This window comes from Pelodiscus sinensis, chromosome 2, assembly GCF_052426305.1.
Source record: "Pelodiscus sinensis isolate ZL-2025 chromosome 2, ASM5242630v1, whole genome shotgun sequence".
Lineage (NCBI taxonomy): Eukaryota > Metazoa > Chordata > Testudines > Trionychidae > Pelodiscus > Pelodiscus sinensis.
Window position 1 is genome coordinate 11,143,092 of NC_143053.1, and position 21,082 is coordinate 11,164,173.

A 21,082-nucleotide genomic window follows, 5' to 3' on the forward strand; every position below is an offset into this window, starting at 1 on the left:
TGTGACTGGCTCTGCAGATGTATAAAGACAAATATAGAAGTTGGAGCTAAGGGCTTATTAGCATGAGTGCCATGTATTTTGCTAGCATTATATCAGCAGCCAAATAATTTTGCGTGGCTTAAATGCTTGTCTCACTCATAAAAGGATGGGCTCGGGGGAAGGGGAAATGTGTGAAGTGTCTCCTTCCTGTCAGGTGCATGCAGCACCAAAGGAAACTGTCAGCCATTCAAAACAACTGGCAGTTCTCTCTAGACACTGCATGCCCCTGGCAGGGTGGAGCAGGGAGTGAGAAACTTCATTTGCTCCCCTGCCGCCTCAAGCCACACGAAGTTTCCTTCTGCCGCCAGAGGCTCAGGATGCTTAGAAGGAACTGCCAGCTGTTCAAAACAGCTGGTGGTTCTCTCTAGGTGCTGTGTACCCCTGGCAGGATGGGAGCAGGGGGCAAAGACTTCATGTGCTCCCCCGCCCCAGGCCAATCAGGGTCAGTGGGTGGGGGAGTACGGGACGTTTTCTGGCCCTACCTCTTTTGGGATGGCCTGTGACCTCTTCAGAAATTTGTGAAGTGCCCCCCCCCTTCAAAAATTATTTCTCACCCCTGTCTCACTTTCACAAATCTATGAGATGCCTAAACAAACCTTCATTGCAGTGTTGGTTGCATAGGTTAAGTATTTGCAGAAGCATTTCTTACATAGCAGTATGGAATATGTGAGCTAAATCTGTGCAGCTTCATTTTCAATGGTGGTTCTTTGGAGGAGTCATTATGCCTTCATATGAATCATACATGGTACATCTATTCACCTCTTCCCCCATCTTTTACAAAAAAAGTGAGCTCAGGCCAAGACTCCTAGTGCTCTGTTAGCATTTATAGATGAGTATTTTATTCCTTCCCAAACCTCTCTATGGGGAAGGAGAACCTTGTAGTATTATTGATGAGACAGTGGAAAGCAATCCATGAACATTCATGCTACGTCTACACTGGCATGATTTTCCGGAAATGCTTTTAACGGAAAAGTTTTCCGTTAAAAGTATTTTCAGAAAAAAGCGCGTCTAGATTGGCAGGATGCTTTTCCAGAAAAGCACTTTTTGCGGAAAAGCGTCCGTGCCAATCTAGACGCACTTTTCCACAAAAAAGCCCCAATCGTCATTTTCGCGATTGGGGCTTTTTTGCGGAAAAGAAATCTCTGCTGTCTACACTGGCCCTTTTCCAGAACAGTTTTCCAGAAAAAGACTTTTGACTGAACGGGAGCAGCATAGTTTTTCCGGAAAAGCACTGATGATTTTACATTAGATCGTCAGTGCTTTTCCGGAAATTCAAGCGGCCAGTGTAGATAGCTGGCAAGTTATTCCAGAAAAGCGGCTGATTTTCTGGAATAACTGGCCAGTGTAGACACAGCCTCAGAGTAAACTTCACTTTCTCTGATATCCTTCAAAACCATGCAGATCGCAAAAGGAGGAAACATCTACCATTATCTCATTTCTGGTACCCAACTGAGAAATAACAAGGCAAACCATCCTTCTGCATATAGAGAATGATATGTTTCAGAAGGCTTTAACTACTTGAATTAAATTCTTAAACATGGAGAACAGCCCCTGTATTACACAATGCACAATGTCTTCACGCAGTGCACAGACAACCTGTGGAACTCCTTGCCAGAGGATGTTGTGAAGGCCATAACTTTAACAGGGTTAAAAAAGAACTAGATAAATTCATGAAGGATAAGTCCACCCATGGGTATTAGCCAGGTTGTGTAGAAATGGTGTCCCTAGCCTCTGTATTCTAGAAGTTGGGGATGGGTGACAGGAGACGGATCATTTGATGATTATCTGTTCTGTTCATTCCCTCTGGGGGCACCTAGCATTGGCCACTGTCGGCAGACAGGATACTGGGCAAGATGGACCTTTGGTCTGGCCCAGTACGGCCGTTCTTATTTTCTTAATGTCCTTAGATAGAGAGCTGAGTAAAACTCTTCAACCAAAATACTGTCTCATTGGAGAATGTGGTTGTGTGGGAAAAAATTATCTCCATTGGGAAAGTCATAACAAAATATTTCAGTTTAAGTCAACATTTGGAAAAAATATTTTTTTGTTCAAAATGTCAGTTCAAAATGTAAAAAGTTGTTCTGAAATTTTGAAACATTTTCTTTTTGATCAAAAATGTGGATTTTTTTTTCCCATTAAGTGTTTCAAAATGGAAGTTTTTCAGGCCTTTTCATTGTACAACTTATATATATTGACTTTTGTTTTATACTGGAGCTTTAACCAGGTTAAAGGGTTTGTATGCACATTTCCTGTGGAATATATTGGATGGGAATGCTTTACTTGTTTATAGCCTCTTTTTCATCAGGTGAGCTCATCTCACTTTAAAAATATGATTTCAACTTCACAAAATCCTTGTGAGACTGGCTTTATCCTCATTTTACAGATGGGGAAACTGAGGCATGGAGCATGACAGTCCACAAGATGTCACACTAGCAAAACTGAGAATAGAACATAATTCTCCCAGCGTTGTTCTATGCACTTCTATATTGTGCTTCCTCCCCTTATCTCTTGCTAGTATGTAAACAAAAATTAATATCAACAGAAATGGCTGAATAAAGGAAATTTTATTCCACTGTGTTAGAGTGATAGGTTGTCACATACATAGGATGGGGTTGTGATGTCAGCAAGTGACTCACATAGGAAAAGCAAGCAGACCATAAAGGAGAAAAATCCTGTTTGCACCTCAAGCTCATGTGGGCAGTGGATGCATCCAGATTAAAAGAAAAGTGAATGTCCCACGTCAGTTACATGCAAAATATGGAAGTAGCTGTCTTGCCTTTTAATGCCAGGGCATTTTAGCCAGGTTATAATTGGTTCTACCTCCTGCAAGCTCTAAATTGCTTTGCAGCTAAGTGATACTTGGAAGGGTATGAAATTGTTTGGGCCTTGGGAAAAAAATCAAACAAAATCAAAGTGAAATACTCTTATAACTCAGTGTCCTTGTCTCTCCCAGATTGGAATTTAAATGTGACAGCCCTGGGAACTGGCTTTGGGAAAGGGAGTTTTGATCTGCAGGGTTGAATGATCACTGAAGAGGTCATCAGAGAAACCAAATTCTATTTAATCTTGATTATCAGCAACAAGGAGAAAAGACGTATAGCAGACATATGGTATGAGCTTGGGTGAATTATTAGGGGTACAATGTAGCTTATATATTATACTTATTTGTAGTAGTACCCACTATGGGGCAGGTCCTTTTTACAGATTCAAGAGAAGTCCTTGCTATGGTTCGAAAGACCAGCAGAACCCAGGGGAAGGGGAACAAGAAGTGTCAACGTGTATACAAGTCAAATCGATTTGCTGTAAGCATCGTGGCAGAAATGACTTTAAAAGGGACAAGGGCATGACAGATTTCTGCACATTCTGGTGTGACACAACGGCATTTTCTATCCATTGGCCCTGATCAGTTCGGGCAGCCAAGCCTGCAGGCCTTTGGTGACAATAAATTTGTCAGGAGCAGCAGTTCTAGTGGCATACAACTCCTTTGCTCTAGAGATGGCAGCATTGCCCAGAAAACTGGCTGCACCAGGCTGCTCAGAAAGTATTCCCATTCAGTGCATCTCCCAAGGAGCTCTGGCAATATAAATTAAAGCTGCCTTCCCCCTCAGGAGACCTCTGCCCAGATAGTTGTCCCACAAGGGTGCGGTTTTGTAGATTGCCCGTGCTTTCACTTATGTAGGTGAATTGGTCATGTATTTGTGCATAAACAACCTACTTCAGAGTATCATGATGGTTACGATAGAAAAAGATTGCACTTGAATGATTAGTGGTACCAATAATCATGCTTAGCCTGTGGAACTTATTGCTATATGATGTTTTTGAGGCCAAGAACTTGGTAGGATTCAGAGATGGTTTAGACACTTATGTGGCTAGCAAGATCATCCAGATTTATTATAGTTAATAAATAACGAAAGACTGTTGTATTGGCTATAAAACCTCATCTGCAGGGGAGCAGATATTCCATATCTGCCTTCTTCTGTGGGATTTCTTTCATCTTCTTATGAAGTATCTAGTGCTGGCCTCTGTCTTAGACAGGATGCAAGTCTAGATAGCCCAGGAGTCTAACCCAGTGTGACAGTTCCTTTGTTCTGTGCCCTCGTCCACAGAGTGCCATGTGTAAGACAAATCAGGAAAGAGATCTTGGAGTTATTGACAGTTTTCTGAAAACTTCCACACAGTGTGCAGCAGCGGTCAAAAAGGCAAATAGGATGCTAGAAATTATTAGGAAAGGGATAGAAAATAAGACCCAGAATATCTTACTGCCCTTGTATAAAACTATGGTACGCCCAGATCTTGAATACTGTGTACAGATGTGGTCTCCTCACCTCAAAAAAGATATTTTGGCCTTGGAAAGGGTTCAGAAAAGGGCAACTAAAATGATTAGGGGTTTGGAACGGGTCCCATATGAGGAGAGGTTAAAGCGACTGGGACTTTTCAGTTTAGAAAAGAGGAGACTGAGGGGGGATATGATAGAGGCCTATAAAATCATGAGTGGTGTGGAAAGGGCCAATAAAGAAAAGTTATTTATTAGTTCCCTAAATAGAAGAACTAGAGGACACCAAATGAAATCAATGGGTAGCAGGTTTAAAACTAATAAAAGAAAGTTCTTCTTCACACAGCGTGTAGTCAACCTGTGGAACTCCTTGCCAGAGGAGGCTGTGAAGGCTAGGACTATAATAGAGTTTAAAGAGAAGCTAGATAAATTCATGGAGGTTAGGTCCATAAAAGGCTATTAGCCAGTGGACAAAATGGTGTCCGTGGCCTCTGTTTGTCAGAGGCTGGAGAGAGATGGCAGGAGACAAATCACTTGATCATTGTCTTCGGTCCACCCTCTCTGGGGCACCTGGTGCTGGCCACTGTCGGCAGACAGGATACTGGGCTAGAAGGACCTTTGGTCTGACCCAGTATGGCCGTTCTTATGTTCTTAAGACATTCTGCCTTGCCTTGCTTGCCAGAGCCATCCCCTCTCTGTTCAAATTCCACTGTAAAACCCATCTCTTCTGAGAGGCCTTTTAAAAACAAACTGCAGCTCGGGGAGAGAGGGGTTCAGCATTCTGACCATCCCAGGTCGGTCCACCCCCAACTCATTCTTCTCTATGTCCTGCTCACAATGGGTCTGATTCTCTTGTGTCTATGTGGTGTTGGCTCTTGCGGGAATGGGATCAGTTTTCTCTGCCTCCATCTCTGAGCTTCCTGTCTTCTTTAACACCAGCCCCTTCACTTCCCATCTTCTAAATGTCCTTGCATGGTCACCACAGATTATTTTACCAGTACCTGTTGCTTTGTCTCTTGCACTAGGCTGATTTATGCTGTTGCTTCTTAAAGTTTATTCTCTCTTGCTAGCTTAGCAAGGTGCAAGTTTTAGCTGTGGCCTCTTCCTGGCTAGCGTGATCCAGTTTTGGGGTAGCACTTTCTGGCTGCGGGAGCCTCCATGTAGGAAAGTTTATAGGAACTTTGTGCAGTTACAACTCCCCTTAATAGGACTTCCAGCTTAGGCTTGGATCACGCCAGCAGAAGTTGGTAAAACCTAGGGACTCAGCTCCAGATCTCCCTTGTGATTGTCAAGTTCTACCTGCACTTCAGGCCTGCTGTAACTACTGTTCTGGTAATGGCCTCACATCTATTGTAGCTTGAGATGCTGTAGAAAATGACTGTGCACGATACAGAACTGCAGCAAGGCCAGTGAATTTCAATTGATCCAATTCCTGAGTGCATTACCCCCTCTGCTGGTGTGACATTGTCAATTTTTCGACTCCCTTTGAGTCAATGTATCCTAACGTCCTCATTTCATATGCCTGCGACCTTATCTAAAACACCACCACCACCAGGGCCTCATCTTTCATTCTTGCCGCCGTCTTCCCCCCTCTCATCTCTTCCTTCAAGAAGAAGCACTACATTGGCCTGTGACCTGTGATATTCCAGTCCCGGAGCCTGCGGCCTGTGATGTTGAATAGTGGCATTGATGGGATCTGTTGGCCAAAGTGCTGACTTGTTTTTGCTCCTGTGTCTGTCTCCAGTTCCATTTCATTCTTTGGGCACTTTCGAAATAAGCCTCAGAGCTCTCTGCAAACTGCTGCTGGAAAACTGAAAATTAACAGAACAGGCAGGCTACATTTCCTCCTTACTTTATTTGTTTAGGTCCCAACCCATGAAAGCTCTTTGACACGTGCGTAACTTTAAGCACATGAGTAATTCCATCCTAGGTCTTCAGTGAGCCTCAGTACTGCAATTTTGGGGCATATACTCCTTTAACCCCCTCCATGCTCTGCTCACAGAATGCCCTCTCAGGTCTGTAGCCAGCACCTCTCTCTGAGTAGAGACCCACATCCCTTTCCATCCTGAGCAGAGGGCTCAACACCTCTGGAGTTCAAACCACTTCTTAAGGTGTCTAATTACGGATGTTGGTGTCTAACTTTAGGCACCTGCATTTGATACTTTTGACTGACATTTATACCAGCCACAGTATGTTTAAAACCAGTGTTGGCTCAAGAACAAATGGAAATAATTGGGAAACCAACATGTTTAAGCTCAAAGTAAGACAAAGGTTTCTGACCACCAGAGGAGTGAAGCTCTGGGACATCTTTCCGAGTGGAGCAGTGGAGGCAAAAAACAAAAAGCAAAAAATCCCCAACAATAACAAAAAAAACCCCGCCAACTTTTGTCAAGATAAGCTTGATATACAACCGAGTGTTAGCAACAGCACCCTACTCACTGAGGCGGCTGCAGTGTGAAGACAACTGCAGGCTCAGCTGTGAGCAATTAAATTCTTTCTGATGGCAGCTTATGAGCACCTGGGTGGTAATTGCTGGGCTAATGATGTAACTGGGAGGAGGTAAGTAGAAGGAAGAGGCAAGAAGGGGAAGCTCAGGCAACGTGATGCTAATGGGATGTTCTGTGTGTAAAAGTGATGTGGAATAAAAGATACACGCGGTGAAAGGAAAACAACCTGGATTTGTCTACCGGCCCGCCAACAGGGGGAGGGGAAAGGAGCAATTGCACCCAAACCCAATGGTTCAAAGGGGCCTGGCGGGGCTTCTACCCTCTACTGCAGCTCTAAAGGGGAGGGCTGGCTGCCCCCAGCCCTACCCCTTCTGCTCTTTTGAGAGAGCAGAAGTGCCCCCCCCCTCACCTTGCCTGAGGGCACACATGTCTATGGCCATGCAAGGATAGAAACAAGCAACATAGAGTGGCATACTGGGTAGCTGGGCGGGGGGGTCCTCTGCCAGTAAGTTTATGCAGGAGACAGTCTGAGGAGGGTGCCTCTCTGGGATTATTATGAGCAAATATCTCCAAAGGCAGTCTAGCTGAGCACCGTGTTTGAGGTCAGGAAGGTGTTTTCAGTGAGATTCGCAGAGACCCTGGCCAGTTTTGCCTTCATCTGCAGCATGGGGCGCAGTTCACTTGCTGGTTTGGATTAAAGAGTGCAATCTCTGAAAGACTTTACCTCAAGATTTGAGGACTTCAGCACCTCAGCCAAAGGCTTGGGGCCTACTCCAGGAGTGGGTAGCAGAGGCACTGCACCCTGCAATGTGCAGGTGGCCAGACTACATGATTATGCCATTGCCTTCAGGCCTTAAAGTCCACGAGTAAATCTCATGGCTATCGTGAGGACACAGGAGTAGGAAATGTTTTCCCAAGGGAAGCGGTGTCATTCCTATTGCCTGAGTCGCTTAAAACCAGACTGGACCAGCTTGCTGCAGTACTGCAGGCAGTCTCGTGTGGGCCCAGATGAACAGCTGGAGTATTTACATCTCCCTCTGGTATAACACATTGAGGCCACTTTCTGCACCATGTTTGTGTTGACTATGACTCAAATGGCAGAGCTATAGGTGTGGAGTTTTCTTTTGTAAAGTATTGGCTCAATGGCATCAGGTCCAGTCATTTGAAGGAATTTGGGCACAGTCATATTTAAAAAAACAAAACAACCTACCGTGTCTCATTCGTATTTACTCCCAAAAGCCAGTCTTGGAGATAAATCATTTCCTTCTCGGCTTCTCTGTGAAACAACATCTATCAGGATTACATTAAGTTTGCTCTGGCTAGAATGTGTCCCTGGACAGGTTCTGCCTTGTGAGTGAGTAGCGGTTGCCTGAGATTCACTTGTTTCTTGCATCACGACCAGATCTGGAGTTCATCTTGCAGGTAGGGTCGTTAGTGATTTAAGAAGCTGCCTGTGCAAAGCTGGTCATTCTGTTCTACTTGTGAGGACAGCCCCCTTCCCGTCCCTCCCCATCTCCCCGCAGCAGCTCACTTCTGGCCTGTGTCCTCTTTTTTTTTTAAATGGAGATTAATGAAATAAAGGCCACTATTGTGTGTGGTTAAAATCGGCATTTGGGAGCAGAACGTCCTGTGCCTAGTTGAAGATTCCTCCTTTCACACTCAAGATGGAATGTCAGTGGGTTGGATAAAACATTTTTTTTTCTTTTTTTGCAGGGTCTTGCCGGGTCTCCTGGTGTCGCTGGCCCTCCCGGACCTCCAGGTGCTCCAGTAAGGGAACTTGCTTAAGATTTGTTTGATTGTTTCCAAGGGGATAGAAATAACATTTTGAAGTAACTAAGTTGCAGGACTATTCCCATCAATGGGAGCTTTGCCATTAACTTCAATGAGATCGGGCCTTTAGCTAGGACACATTCATGTTCGCATCTCCTTGTTGGGAGCCATTGGTTGACTTCATGTGATGGTGCCTCTTCACATACTCCTGGGGGAATTCTGTGCCACTGCACATGTGTAGAAGTGCGTCCCCCACAGAGTCTCCTTGCTTCCCCTTCCTTGCAGAAAAATGGCTTCTGAGGGGAACAAAGAGCAGGAGCATCAGGGCTCTCCCACCCCTTCCCAGCAGTGTGGGTGCCTGTATTCAGGCACCCAGAGGAGCTGTAAGTCAGGATGGGAGGAAGGGACTGGGGATGCCATAGCCCACCAGAGCTGTCACTCCCAGCTGGATCGGTGGTAAGGGAAGAGGGACTGTGGAGACAGAGTTCACCCTCTTTCTCTCCTGCATGGAGCAGTCAGGGCTTGATCAGATCAACCCTCAGAAACCTTCCCTGGCTGCAGAAAGCTTCCCATCGTGGAAAGGGCTTGATAGGGGGTAAGAGTCTGGAGGTTGGGGGGTAAAGCTTAGCAATCGGGGATTGGGTGTAGGAGAGTGCAGAGGCACAGGGGTTGAGGAGACAGTGGGTGCAGCTCCCCATATATTACCTCCTGTTCCCCAGGGGTCACTGCATAGGGAGCTGCTCCCACTATCTGTCCAGCCCCCATGCATCTGGACTACCCTGCACCTTTCCCTGAGTCTCAGACCCTCTTGCACCTGGAAACCCCCATCTTGCCCCTCCACCCCCAGTGGGAGCCCCCTGCACCCAAGCCCCCTGAACTCCACCCCAGCAAGCTGCATGTTTTGCATTGGGAGACCCTCATATCAGGATCCCCACCTCTCTGAGCCCTAACCAGGTGTACCCTGATCCCAACCCCATAAAGCCCCACTTCCCCAGCAGCGCCCTGCTAACCCCTAGCCACCTTTACCTGGTCTCCTCTGCGGAGTGCCATTTCCCCTGCACTTAGAACCCTCGAAAAGCCTTTTTGTATCCAGATTTCTCCCCCAACCCCCAGATTGTGCCGCATAGAAACCTAATACTCTTCAGGGCGTTCTGCACCAAAAATTAAACATTCTGGGTAAAAAATATTTAACATTTAAAATTCTGTAGTAAAGATCTGCATAATGGTATTTGTCAAAATAACACAGTAACAACATAATTGTAATATTTTCAATTATTTTGGTAAATTTATTTCAAAATATTTGCCAGCAAATAATTAAAAATGGTGTGATTATATTGTGTTACTTTGACAAATATGCAGATTTTTAAAATATTGTACACAGAATTTTCATTTTTTGGCACAGAATTCCCTCAGAAGTAAACTAACTGTTACAACTATTCCCAGCTCCTAAGGTAGAAGCTGGCCTTTGTAAGTGAGCACATTGTGCTTATCTATTTGAGCAGAAGTCAGTAAGCTGCAATATCAGAAAGTGTGTAAATGTCATTGTGTTGCAAAGGCCTAAATGCTGAACATAGCTCCCTGTTGTGGTTTCATTTCTAGGGATTGCCTGGAGAAATTGGTGTTTCTGGTAAAACTGGACCACCAGGACCAGCGGTAAGTTTAGAACTGCTGTTTTCATTTCCATCATCTCTGATTGTGCATATTTAAGGCCAGGTCTACACTAGCTTGGCTTAAGGTAAGCAACTCCAGCTACATAGAATACCTAGCTGGAGTCGACTTACCTTAAACTGAGCTTGGTGGCATCTCCACAGTGGGAAGCCAGTGGCAGCAAATGCTCTGATCAGCTTCTCTTGCTCCTCACAAAAGCAGGAGTACTGGATGCTGGCCAGAGCACTCTCTGAGTTTGATTTAGTTAGTCTTAACTAGACTTGCTTAATCAAACTCCAGAAGATTGACCATGGCAGCAGCGATCTTCCCTTTAGTGTAGACAAGGCCTGACTTCTACCCTCTTTATGGTAGCTTGTCCACAAAAACAGTTAATGAGTCTTCTACAGGTAACCACTTGGACAATTCCTTTTCATGCACTAGAGACTTATGCATTCAGCAAGAGAAATCATGGATTCAAACCCTTCTGCTGGCTAATTCAAGAATCTGTCTTACATATGCTTTGGGATTTTAGTACAAGAATAATAGAATCATAAGGTTGGAAGAGACCTCAGGACAGGGGTGGCCAACCCATGGCTCGTGAGTCGCATGCGGCTCTTCTCTCCCAAAAGTGCGGCTCATGTGCCCCTCCCCCAATGGCCCCCGGCTACCCTCCCGCCCCCAGTCCCTCCCCTGGCCTCCAGCTCCCCTGTGCTCACCAAGGCGGCAATTCAAAATGGCACCGAAGATGGCGGCTGTTGATGGGAGCCTGATATGGCCAAAAAGCCTAAGCTTGTTTCCTAAAGGAGCAGCGTCCTTTTTTTAAAATAATTTTTGCTTGACAATTCTAGTGCGGCTCTTCGTATTTTTTCCACCACTGTTTTGGCTCTCTTTGTTAAGTGGGTTAGCCACCCCTGCCTCAGGAGGTCATCAAGTCCAACCCTCTGCCCAAAACAAGACATCATCCCAGCCAGGGCTTTGTCAAGCCGGGACTTAAAAACCTCTAGGGATGAGAGATTGCATTCAGGCAATAATGTTTTTAAATTATTATTATTATTATATTTTATTATATTTTATTATTATTATATTTTATGCCTTCAAATTATTGCAAAATTCATTTCCTTAAAAAGCTAGAAACTTCCTAAATTAGCATCTGAATTGAAGCAAAAGCTCTATTTTAGAACAGCAAATTAATTTCCATGGTGTGTTTAATGTCAAGGCAGATCAATTAGGATCAATTAGGTAGCCCCACAAACTGTAAGGTTCTTATAGTGGCAAGATTTAAGACTAGATTCTTTCCTATATTACCAGTACATTAGAGAAATCTTTTTCATGATGATCCCGCTAACTGATACTTCCACACAGATGCAATAGAGTATACATTTAATAAATTGCTGATGCTCAAAGAAAGACACAGACTATTTTATTTTTGGAAGCAGAAGAGAGTAGAAACCGCTGAGTAAAGATACCACCTCTAAACTTATTTAAGAATTAGTCTATTTATAGTCTGTAAAGTGTTTGCTGTTCTTTCTTTGTAGCAATAGTGACATCCAGTGGCCATTTACCAAGACTGGTTTATTGGATAGGAGCTGCATTATTCGTCTAGGGAACATGTTTATTACATGATGTTTCCCTGTGATCCAGATGGAAAATAGAACAGAAATGTGAAAACTCAGCAAAGAATCAATGGGGCTGATTCTGCTGTCCTTAAAACCAGCATAAACGAGAGCACAGTGAGGTCATATGTGCCTGTATCTCATAGCGGCTGGGCGCTAACTGTGTCCAGGTTTACAATGGTCTGAACATAAGTGAACTCCTGCAGCTGATAATTTTCTCTTGTTTAGGGATTGCCTGGCAAGGATGGATTAAATGGTCTTCCTGGGCTTCTGGGCCAAAAGGCAAGTGGCACGGGCTATGTCAATTTTTACACTAGTTACCTCCTGACCTTGCTCTGCAGACAGCATGTTTGACTCCTCCATGCTAAATGTTTGTCCATTCCACTTCATGGAGCCATTGGGCACAGCTTCAGGGCAAATGAGCTGAAGTTATTGTATTGAATTTGGTATAGCCAGCCCTTGTGAGGCTGATGCAGCACTTTGTTAGGTATAGTTACAATCCTGCCAGATGCCACAGCTCTTTTCACAGGGCACAATTTATTATTCAAACACCTAAAGCTCATGAGTAACAACCAAAAATATGGGCCGCGGTTACCCCAGGTTTTTCTTTCGCCTGTCCCAGCTACTGGAAAGAGAACGCACCCTTCCTTTCCAAGCCCTGCCCCAGATATTGTACCCTCTCAGAGGGGCTAAGTGCAACAGGAACACAATACAATAAATTCTGTTCAAAATGATAGATGTCAAAGCCACGCACTCTTCCCTACTTGGCTATCCAGGTGGAGAATTAGCACGTGTCTTGACTTAGAAGGGGAAGCGTCAGTAAGTATTGATGGTTACATTAAGGAAAAGGGCTCTCTGTAAGGCTTTAAGCAACTATCTTCTCCACTCGTGTTAGGTGGTGGCAGTATGAATGTTGAAGCCTTAGAGCAGATTTGGAATGCTGGTGGCAGGTGCTACATCTCTTCTGCCTGAAGGTGCTGGCCTGCATCAAAGGATTAGAAAACCTGCCTTGCAGTGATAGATTCAAGGAGCTTCATCTATTTAGCTTAACGAAGAGAAGGTTAAGGGATTAGTCACTGTCTACAAGTACAGGAACAGCTATTTAATAACGTGCTCTTCAGTTAGCAGAGAAGGCACAACACAATCCATTTGCTGGAAGTTGAAGCTACACAAATTCAGAATGGAAATAAGGAGTGAACTTTTGATGATGAGCTGTTCTTACACAATGGATTGAGGCTGTTCAGAGAAGGAACTTGGCTCCATGTTATTCCAGAGTGAAATCGAGTCAGCTTTGGGATTGTGTGCACACATTTTTCAAGAGCAGGGACAGCATCTCGGGAAACAAACAAAGCATGCATACACACCCATGGAGTCCCTGGAGATCCACCCGAAGCCCTTGTCTTCACGTTTACTGCACCTCTGGAGAATTGTTCTTTGAATCTCCATTTGTGTTCTTTACAGGGAGAACAAGGAGAGAGGGGACAGGACGGTTTTCCTGGGCAAGCTGGTCCCAAGGTAAGGAAGTCCAAGTCCCGGAGCTCTCTGTAAGCATGAATCGAATCAGCCAGAGATGGATTCTGATTGTGTTGATGCCACGGTGCTCAGGAGTAGCTCTGCTGTGATTGGTAGGCTTGCATTTGTGTAACACCACTGTAAGGGAAAGGAGAAGCACGTCCTTCTCTCCTGCACACTGATGATTTCGTCACAATGTACCATTGGAAATAGAGATGGAACCAAAGTAGAACTCAAGGCCTGATGCTCACATGTGACATTTTGGTAGGTTTGCTTCAGCATATTGGATCCTGGCTGCTCCCTGTGGTTTTGGAACTTAACCCATGTAGCTGGGCCCATTTCTAGATCTGGGCCAGAGAGGGAGGGAGGAACGCCTGTGACATATCTATTTTGTGTATGTGACAGGGAATGTAGCATAGTGATTATAAGAGGCTATATTTTTCCTGCTGGGCAGGGGGCTGGACCCGATGACCTCCTGAGGTCTCTTCCAGCCCTAGGATCATATGATTCTACTTCCCTGTAATACCAAAGCTGTGTTTTTGTCTTCCCAGGGCGATGCAGGAGATCACGGTCTAGCTGGTGAGAAGGTGAGCAGGCAAAACTGAGCAAAACAAGGCCACCGGCCAGAGCATTGTGAAGGAACCAGAGATGGGAATACATCCTTCCGTCAGTAATTAGATAAAATGAGATTGATTTGACCCTAGCAGCAGACTCACGGACTGGCACTGGTAGCAGACGGTAGGGCCACACTGTGGACACAGGGCGCTGGCTTCAAAGGGAGCCAGAGGCAGATCCTCCAGACTTTCATCATATTCCCCTGCAGCTGGATCTTTCTGCATCCCAGTGTGCCCTTAGCAAGAGCAGCAGCCAGAACCAGGGAGCCTGAGGAGAGGGACAGGGTAGGACTCTGGCTGCAGCAACTCTTAGTGGTGGGAAGTGTGCTGCAAGGCAGGGGGCTTGGAGCAGCCCAGCTGAGCCCCAGATGTAGAAAGGACAGAATCCGGCTGGCCAGAGGATGTGCTGATTCAGGGAATCCTGGATGGAACTTAGTACTGTCAGAAATCTTGGGGCAGTGGGGTGGGTACCCAGCAGCTGCCCTCCCACCACCTTGGGTGACTGTATCTAGAAGTGCAAAGCATCACGGGCCAAAGGAAAGATTAAAAGAACTCAGCTCAGGGCCAACCAAGGGGAATGTGATAACTGGCTGCAGGCACCGATCGCTGGAAACACTAAGGAGGGGCAATTATTTGGTGAGACACATGGGTATGGGGTAGGATGGCTTCTGTAGGCCTGGCCCAACTCTCATTGAAGTGAATGGGATTTTTCCCCCATTACTCTAATTGAAGTGAGATTGTGGTTGATGAAGCAGTGGAACAGTCTGCCACTGGAGGACATGGGAACCTAGTGCAGGTCACTGAAATCTAGACTGAGCCATGCCTGAGCACTGACTATCAGGGACAATCCACAATTTATTGGGGTGGGAAAAAGGGACTAGACATCTGGCCTGGGGGGTCCCTTACATATGTACCTCTTCTGACTCTGCGGGGGAGAAAGCTATGGGATGGAAGGACAATGCCATACACCAGTTGTCACAGCACAAATCCTGCTTCCTAGTATAAGGAGATCCAGCATATTTCTAGCACAATTTCCTCTCTGATTATTTCATTATTCCCCAAAGTTCAACAACAATCCAGGCAGCGAAGTTTCCTGGGCAGACTGCACATGTTCTTGCTCTCTTACAGGGTGAAACAGGCCTTCCTGGTCCTCCAGGGTTACCTGGGAAGAAGGGAGAGAAGGGAGATCTGGTGAGTGACTTTGAGGCGTTGCTTAGTTTGACTGGGGCCATTGTCAGTTCCTCTCGCTGGGTGTGATCTTTGTGGTGAAGAGCTGAACAGCCCCTGGAAAGCACATCGGCTCCCCTCCATTAACACACAGATAGCCAGTGAGCTCACAAGCTAGGGGCCAATCGGTCAATATATGTTCAGGATTGACACAGGTCATGGCTGATTTCATAATGGTTGTGAGGAAGTAGCAGCAATGCACTATAAAGAGAAAATGCATCAGGATTTTCAAAAGCATCTAAGTGATTTAGGAACATAAGTCCCACTGAAAAATTCAATGGGATTTGGGTTTCTGTCACTTTGGTGCTTTAAAAATCTAGCCCATAGTGTTTACAGGTGGTTATGTATATAGAGCTTGAGCCAATCTCCAATGAAATCAATGGGCATCCTGGCATTGGCTTCACTGGGTGTTGGAGCCCATATGCATATGCATTGCCATTCATATTGGCTGTGTCTAGACTGCATCCTTTTTCCGTAAAAGGGATGCAAATTAGACACATCGCAATTGCAAATGAAGCGGGGATTTAAATCCCCCCCACTTCATTTGCATAAAAATAGCTGCCGCTTTTTTCCGGCTCGGAGCTTTGCCAGAAAAAAGCGCCAGTCTAGACGGGGATCTTTCAGAAAATAAAGCCTTTTCCAAAAGATCCCTTATTCCTCTTAAAATAAGCCAGGCTGGCTAGACTGGCCACTTTTTCCGGAAAAGCAACTGCTTTTCCCTCAGCCAGCCAGTCACCCTCTGTCTTCTTTCTTTGAGCTCTGCCCTGCAACTAACTGCTACAGTGCTTTGCAGTTCCTTTTGTAGGCCTTCCTGGCTCTTGATTGGCTGGTTCCTCCACAGCCACTCTTGACTCCTGGAGGACTTTTATATGGCCTTTTGGGGGCAGGATGTGGCAGGATCACAGGCCCTTCATCAGGGGGCCTCTGGGCCTAGTCCACCCTGTCACAGTGTCACTCAGACTATGTTTACCCTGCAGTTCTTTTTCAGAAAAAGGTACGCAAATTGCAAACTTTAATTTGTGTACTTTTTTCCAATTTTTTTTCAGAAGAGGTTTTTCCCCACATTTGGCCCGTCTACACAGGGCCAAATGTGTAGCCTCAGCGTGGTTGATCATGCTACTGCCTCTTCTGTTCCCAACAGAAAAATAATGTTAAATTATGTTTTCTTCAAGAGTTTCAAGTAACATCATTTTTATTTGCAAATTGAATTAGGGTTCTCAATCTCTTTTCCATAAATGGACGTGCAAACTGTTAGCTATGGAAAATAGTGCTTGTTTCTTTTTGTGAACTAATCTCAAGATGTTACTCGTTGGTTTAACTGCTAGTGCTGCAGTTAAACCAACTCCATAAGATCAAACAACAGTAAAAAAGTACCATGGCATTGTGGTCATGGTGCAGTAGGTATGGGTGTTTCCGGTAAAATCAGAGTGTTTTGTCTGTTCCTAGGGTGAAAAAGGAAGAGATGGACTCCCTGGATTCAAAGGTGAAAGAGGTGAAAAGGTGAGTCACAGAAAGCAGCAGACACTTATACCAAAAAGAAAGAAGAACAAAGGATTGAGGGTAAAGCATAGTACAGCAGAAATAGGCAAGCTACAGTGTCAGTGGAACAATGGAAATCATAGAATAATAGGACTGGAAGGGACCTCGAGAGGTCATCGAGTCCAGCCCCCAGCCTCAAAAGTAGCCTGGACAGACATCTATTAAGAAAACATAAGAACATAAGATTGACTATAACAGGTATGGCCAATGGTTCATTAAGCCCCGTATCCTGTCTTCTGACAGTGGCCAATGCCAGCTACCCTTGAGGGAATAAACAGAATCGTCATCAAAGGACCTATCTTCTATGAATTTATCTAGTTTTTTTTTAATGTTGGCCTTCACAACGGGTACATCTAGACTGCAAGCTTCTTTCAAAAGTGTTCACACTTCAAAAGCACATAAAAAGTGATCTTCTTTTTCGAAAGAAGCTTGCACATGCTTGCACGCTCATTGGACATTCTCTCGCATGTAAGCTGTGATTACTCTGGGCAGAATAGCCACCATAGCACCTGTGCTTTTTTTCCTTTTCTTTAAAAAAAAAAAAAACCACCCTCTTCTGCGTCCACACATGCCTTTTTCTGAAAGAGCTCTTTCAGAAAAGGAGTTCTTGCTCATAGAATGAGGTTTACCAGTGTCGGAAAACCCCCTCCATTCTTTCGATTTTCTTTCAAAAGAATGTGATTTCACTGTGGACACAGGTGAAGTTTTTTCAGAAAAACGGACATTTTTCTGAAAAAAAACTTGTAATCTAAATGCACCCAACATCCTCTGGCAAGGAGTTTCACAGGCTCACTGAGCGTTGTGTGAAGAAATACTTCCTTTCGTTTGTTTATACTTGCTGCCTATTAGTTTCATTTTGTGACCCCAAGTTCTTGTGTTATGAGGAGTAAATAGCACTTCCTTATTTACTTTCTCTACACCAGTTATATTTTAGAGATCTCTGTCATATCCCTCTTAGTCACCTCATTTCTAACCTGAGAAGTTCCAGTCTTATTAATCTTTTCTCATACAGAAGCCATTCCATGCCCCAAATCATTTTTGTTGCCCTTTTCTGAACTTTTTATAATTCCAGTATTTTTTTCTGAGATGAGACAACCACATCTGCATGCAGCAGTCAAGATGTGAGCATACCATGGATTTATACAGAGTCAATATATTTTCTGTTTTATAATCTATCTATTTCTTAATGATTCCCAACATTTTCTTTGCTTTTTTGACTGCTGCTGCACAGTGAGTGGATGTTTTCAGAGAGCTATCCACAATGACTCCAAGATTTGTCTCTTGAGTGGTAACAGCTAATTTAGTCATCATGGGTATGTCTACACTACCCCCCTAGTTCGAACTAGGGGGGTAATGTATGCATACCGAACTTGCTAATGAAGCCCGGGATTTGAATTTCCCGGGCTTCATTAGCATAAAGCCGGCGCCGCCATTTTTAAAAGCCAGCTAGTGCGAACCCCGTGCCGCGCGGCTACACGCGGCATGGGCTAGATAGTTCGAACTAGCTAGCCATTCCGAACTATCTGTACACCTCGTTCCATGAGGCGTACAGATAGTTCGGAATGGCTAGCTAGTTCGAACTATCTAGCCCGTGCCGCGTGTAGCCGCGCGGCACGGGGTTCGCACTAGCCGGCTTTTAAAAATGGCGGCGCCGGCTTTATGCTAATGAAGCCCGGGAAATTCAAATCCCGGGCTTCATTAGCAAGTTCGGTATGCATACATTACCCCACTAGTTCGAACTAGCGGGGTAGTGTAGACATACCCCATGTTATATGTAGGGCTCGACAAATTATACAGTCTACTCGCCCGTGGTGAGTAGATTGTAACCCGGAAGAGCTGGGTTCCGGCGATCCGCGCATGCGCAGAATGATCGGTTCGGCAAGCCCTGGTTATATGTATACCTGGGATTATGTTTTCCAGTGTGAATTTCTTTGCATTTATCAGCATTAGATTTCATCTGCTTTTTTGTTGCCCAGTCACCTGGTTTTGAGAAATCTTTTAATAATACTTTGCAGTCTGCCTGAGACTTAACTAGCTTGAGTAGTATGGCATCATCTGTAGGCCTGGCCAAAGGGTTTGCAGGGCCCAAGGCAGGGTGGGGGAAGCGGGGCCCCTGGGCCGGCCGGAAGATGGTGAATACTCAGCAGTGCGGGACCCAAGGTATTTGCCTTGCTCGCCTTGCCCTAGAGCTGGGCCTAATCATCTGCACAGTTTTCTACTTCACTGCTTACCCCTTTTCCCACATGATTTATAATTATGTTGAATAGGATTGGTCCCAGAACAGGCCCCTGAGGGATACCACTATTTACCTGTCTCCATTCTGAAAACTGACCATTTAGTCCTACCCTTTGTTTCCTATATTCTAACCAGTTACCAATCCATGAGAGGACCTTCCCTCTTATCCCATGCCAGTTTACGTTGCTTAAGAGCCTTTGGTGAGGTTTTCTGGAACTCTAAATACATTATATCTCATTTGTCCACATGCTTCTTGACCCCCCACACCCACCCCAAGGAATTCTAATAGATTGGTGAGACATGATTTCCTTTTACAGAAACCATGCTGACTCTTCCATAACAAATTATGTTCATCTATGTGTGTGACAGTTCTGGTCTTTACTCTAGTTTCAGTCAGTTTTCCTGGTACTGAGTCAGATTCACTGGCCTGTGATTGCCAGGATAATCTCCGGAGCCTTTTTTAAAACTTGGCATCACGTTAGCTGTCTTCCAGCCATATGGTATAGAAGATGAGTTAAAGGATAGGTTACAAACCACAGATGATAGTTCCACAGTTTCACATTTGAGTTCCTTTAGAACTCTTGTGTGAATGCCATCTGGTCTTGGTGAGTTATTACTGTTTAATTTATCAATTTGTTCCAAAGTCTCTTCTAATGACGCCTCCATTTGGGATAGTTCCTCAGATCTGTGACCTAAGAAGCCTGGCTCAGGTTTGGGACTATCCCTCATATCCTCAGTGGTGAAGCCTGATCAAATAATTATTTTAGTTTCTCTGCAATGGTCTTATCATGCTTGAATGCTCCTTTTGCATCTCAATGATCCAGTGACCCCCAGTGGTTGGTTAGCAGGCCTCCTGCTTCTGATGTACTTAAAAAGTTGCTATTGCTTTTTGAGTCTTTGGCTAGCTCTTCTTCAAATTCTTTTTTGGCCTTTCCTAATTGTATTTTTACACATCACTTGCCAGAATGTATGCTCCTTTCTGTTTTCCTCACTTGTATTTAACGTCACACTTTTTAAATGACGCTTTTTTGCCTCTCACTGCTTCTTTTACATTATTGCTTAGCCACGGTGGCACTTTTTTGTTCTCTTTTTATGTTTTGTTATTTTGGGGTATACCATTTGGGCTCGTCTACATTGGCCCCTTTTCCGGAAGGGGCATGGTAATTTTTGAAATCGCAATAGGGAAATGCGCGGGGGATTTAAATATCCCCCGCGGCATTTAAATAAAAATGTCCGCCGCTTTTTTCCGGCTTTTAGAAAAGCCGGAAAAGAGCATCTACACTGGCCCCGATCCTTCGGAAAAAAAGCCCTTTTCCGGAGGATCTTATTCCTACTTTGACTTCAAGGTAGGAATAAGATCCTCCGGAAAAGGGCTTTTTTTCCAGAGGATCGGGGCCAGTGTAGACGCTCTTTTCCGGCTTTTCTAAAAGCCGGAAAAAAGCGGCGGACATTTTTATTTAAATGCCGCGGGGGATATTTAAATCCCCCGCGCATTTCCCTATTGCGATTTCAAAAATTACCATGCCCCTTCCGGAAAAGGGGCCAATGTAGACGTAGCCTTTAAGTTGAGCCTCTGTTAAGGTGTCTTTAGAAAATCTCTGTGCGACTTTCAGAGATTTCACTTAGGGCACTGTACTTTTTAATTTCTTTTTAACTAACCTCGTTTTTTGTGGGTAGTTCCCTTTTCTGAAATTAAATGCTACAGTGTTGGACTGCTGTGGTGATTTTCTTGCCTCCAGGATGTTAAATTTAATTATATATGGTCACTATTCCTAAGTGGTCCAGCTATATTCACCTCTTGGACCAGATCCTGTGTTCCCTTGGGACTAAATCAAGAATTGTGCCTCCCTTTGTGCATTCTAGAACCAGCTGCTCGAAGCAGTCATTTTCAGATATCAAGAAACTTTATTTCTGCATCCTGTCCTGAAATGACATGTATCTAGTCATCATGGGGATAGTCAAAATCCCGCATTATTATTGAGGTTTTATTTTTATAACCTCTCTAATCTCCCTGAGCATTTCACAGTCACTATCACCATCCAGGTCAGGTGGTCAGTAATATATCCCTGCTGCTGTAATCTTACTATTAGAGCATGGAGTTATGATTCATAGAGATACTATGGAGCAGTTTGGTTCATTTAAGATTTTTATTTCATTTGATTCTAT

At 44.6% G+C, this 21,082-nt stretch overlaps 1 protein-coding gene across 1 annotated transcript in view; it reads left to right on the plus strand.

Moving 5' to 3' along the window:
* COL22A1 (collagen type XXII alpha 1 chain) overlaps positions 1-21,082 on the plus strand; it is a 316,194-nt gene that overhangs the window by 217,686 nt on the left and 77,426 nt on the right. Inside the window, exons 25-31 of the mRNA XM_075920074.2 lie at positions 8,473-8,526; positions 10,129-10,182; positions 12,018-12,071; positions 13,251-13,304; positions 13,853-13,888; positions 15,044-15,106; positions 16,589-16,642. Coding sequence (XP_075776189.2) covers positions 8,473-8,526; positions 10,129-10,182; positions 12,018-12,071; positions 13,251-13,304; positions 13,853-13,888; positions 15,044-15,106; positions 16,589-16,642 — 369 coding nt within the window. The remainder of the gene's footprint in view (positions 1-8,472; positions 8,527-10,128; positions 10,183-12,017; positions 12,072-13,250; positions 13,305-13,852; positions 13,889-15,043; positions 15,107-16,588; positions 16,643-21,082) is intronic.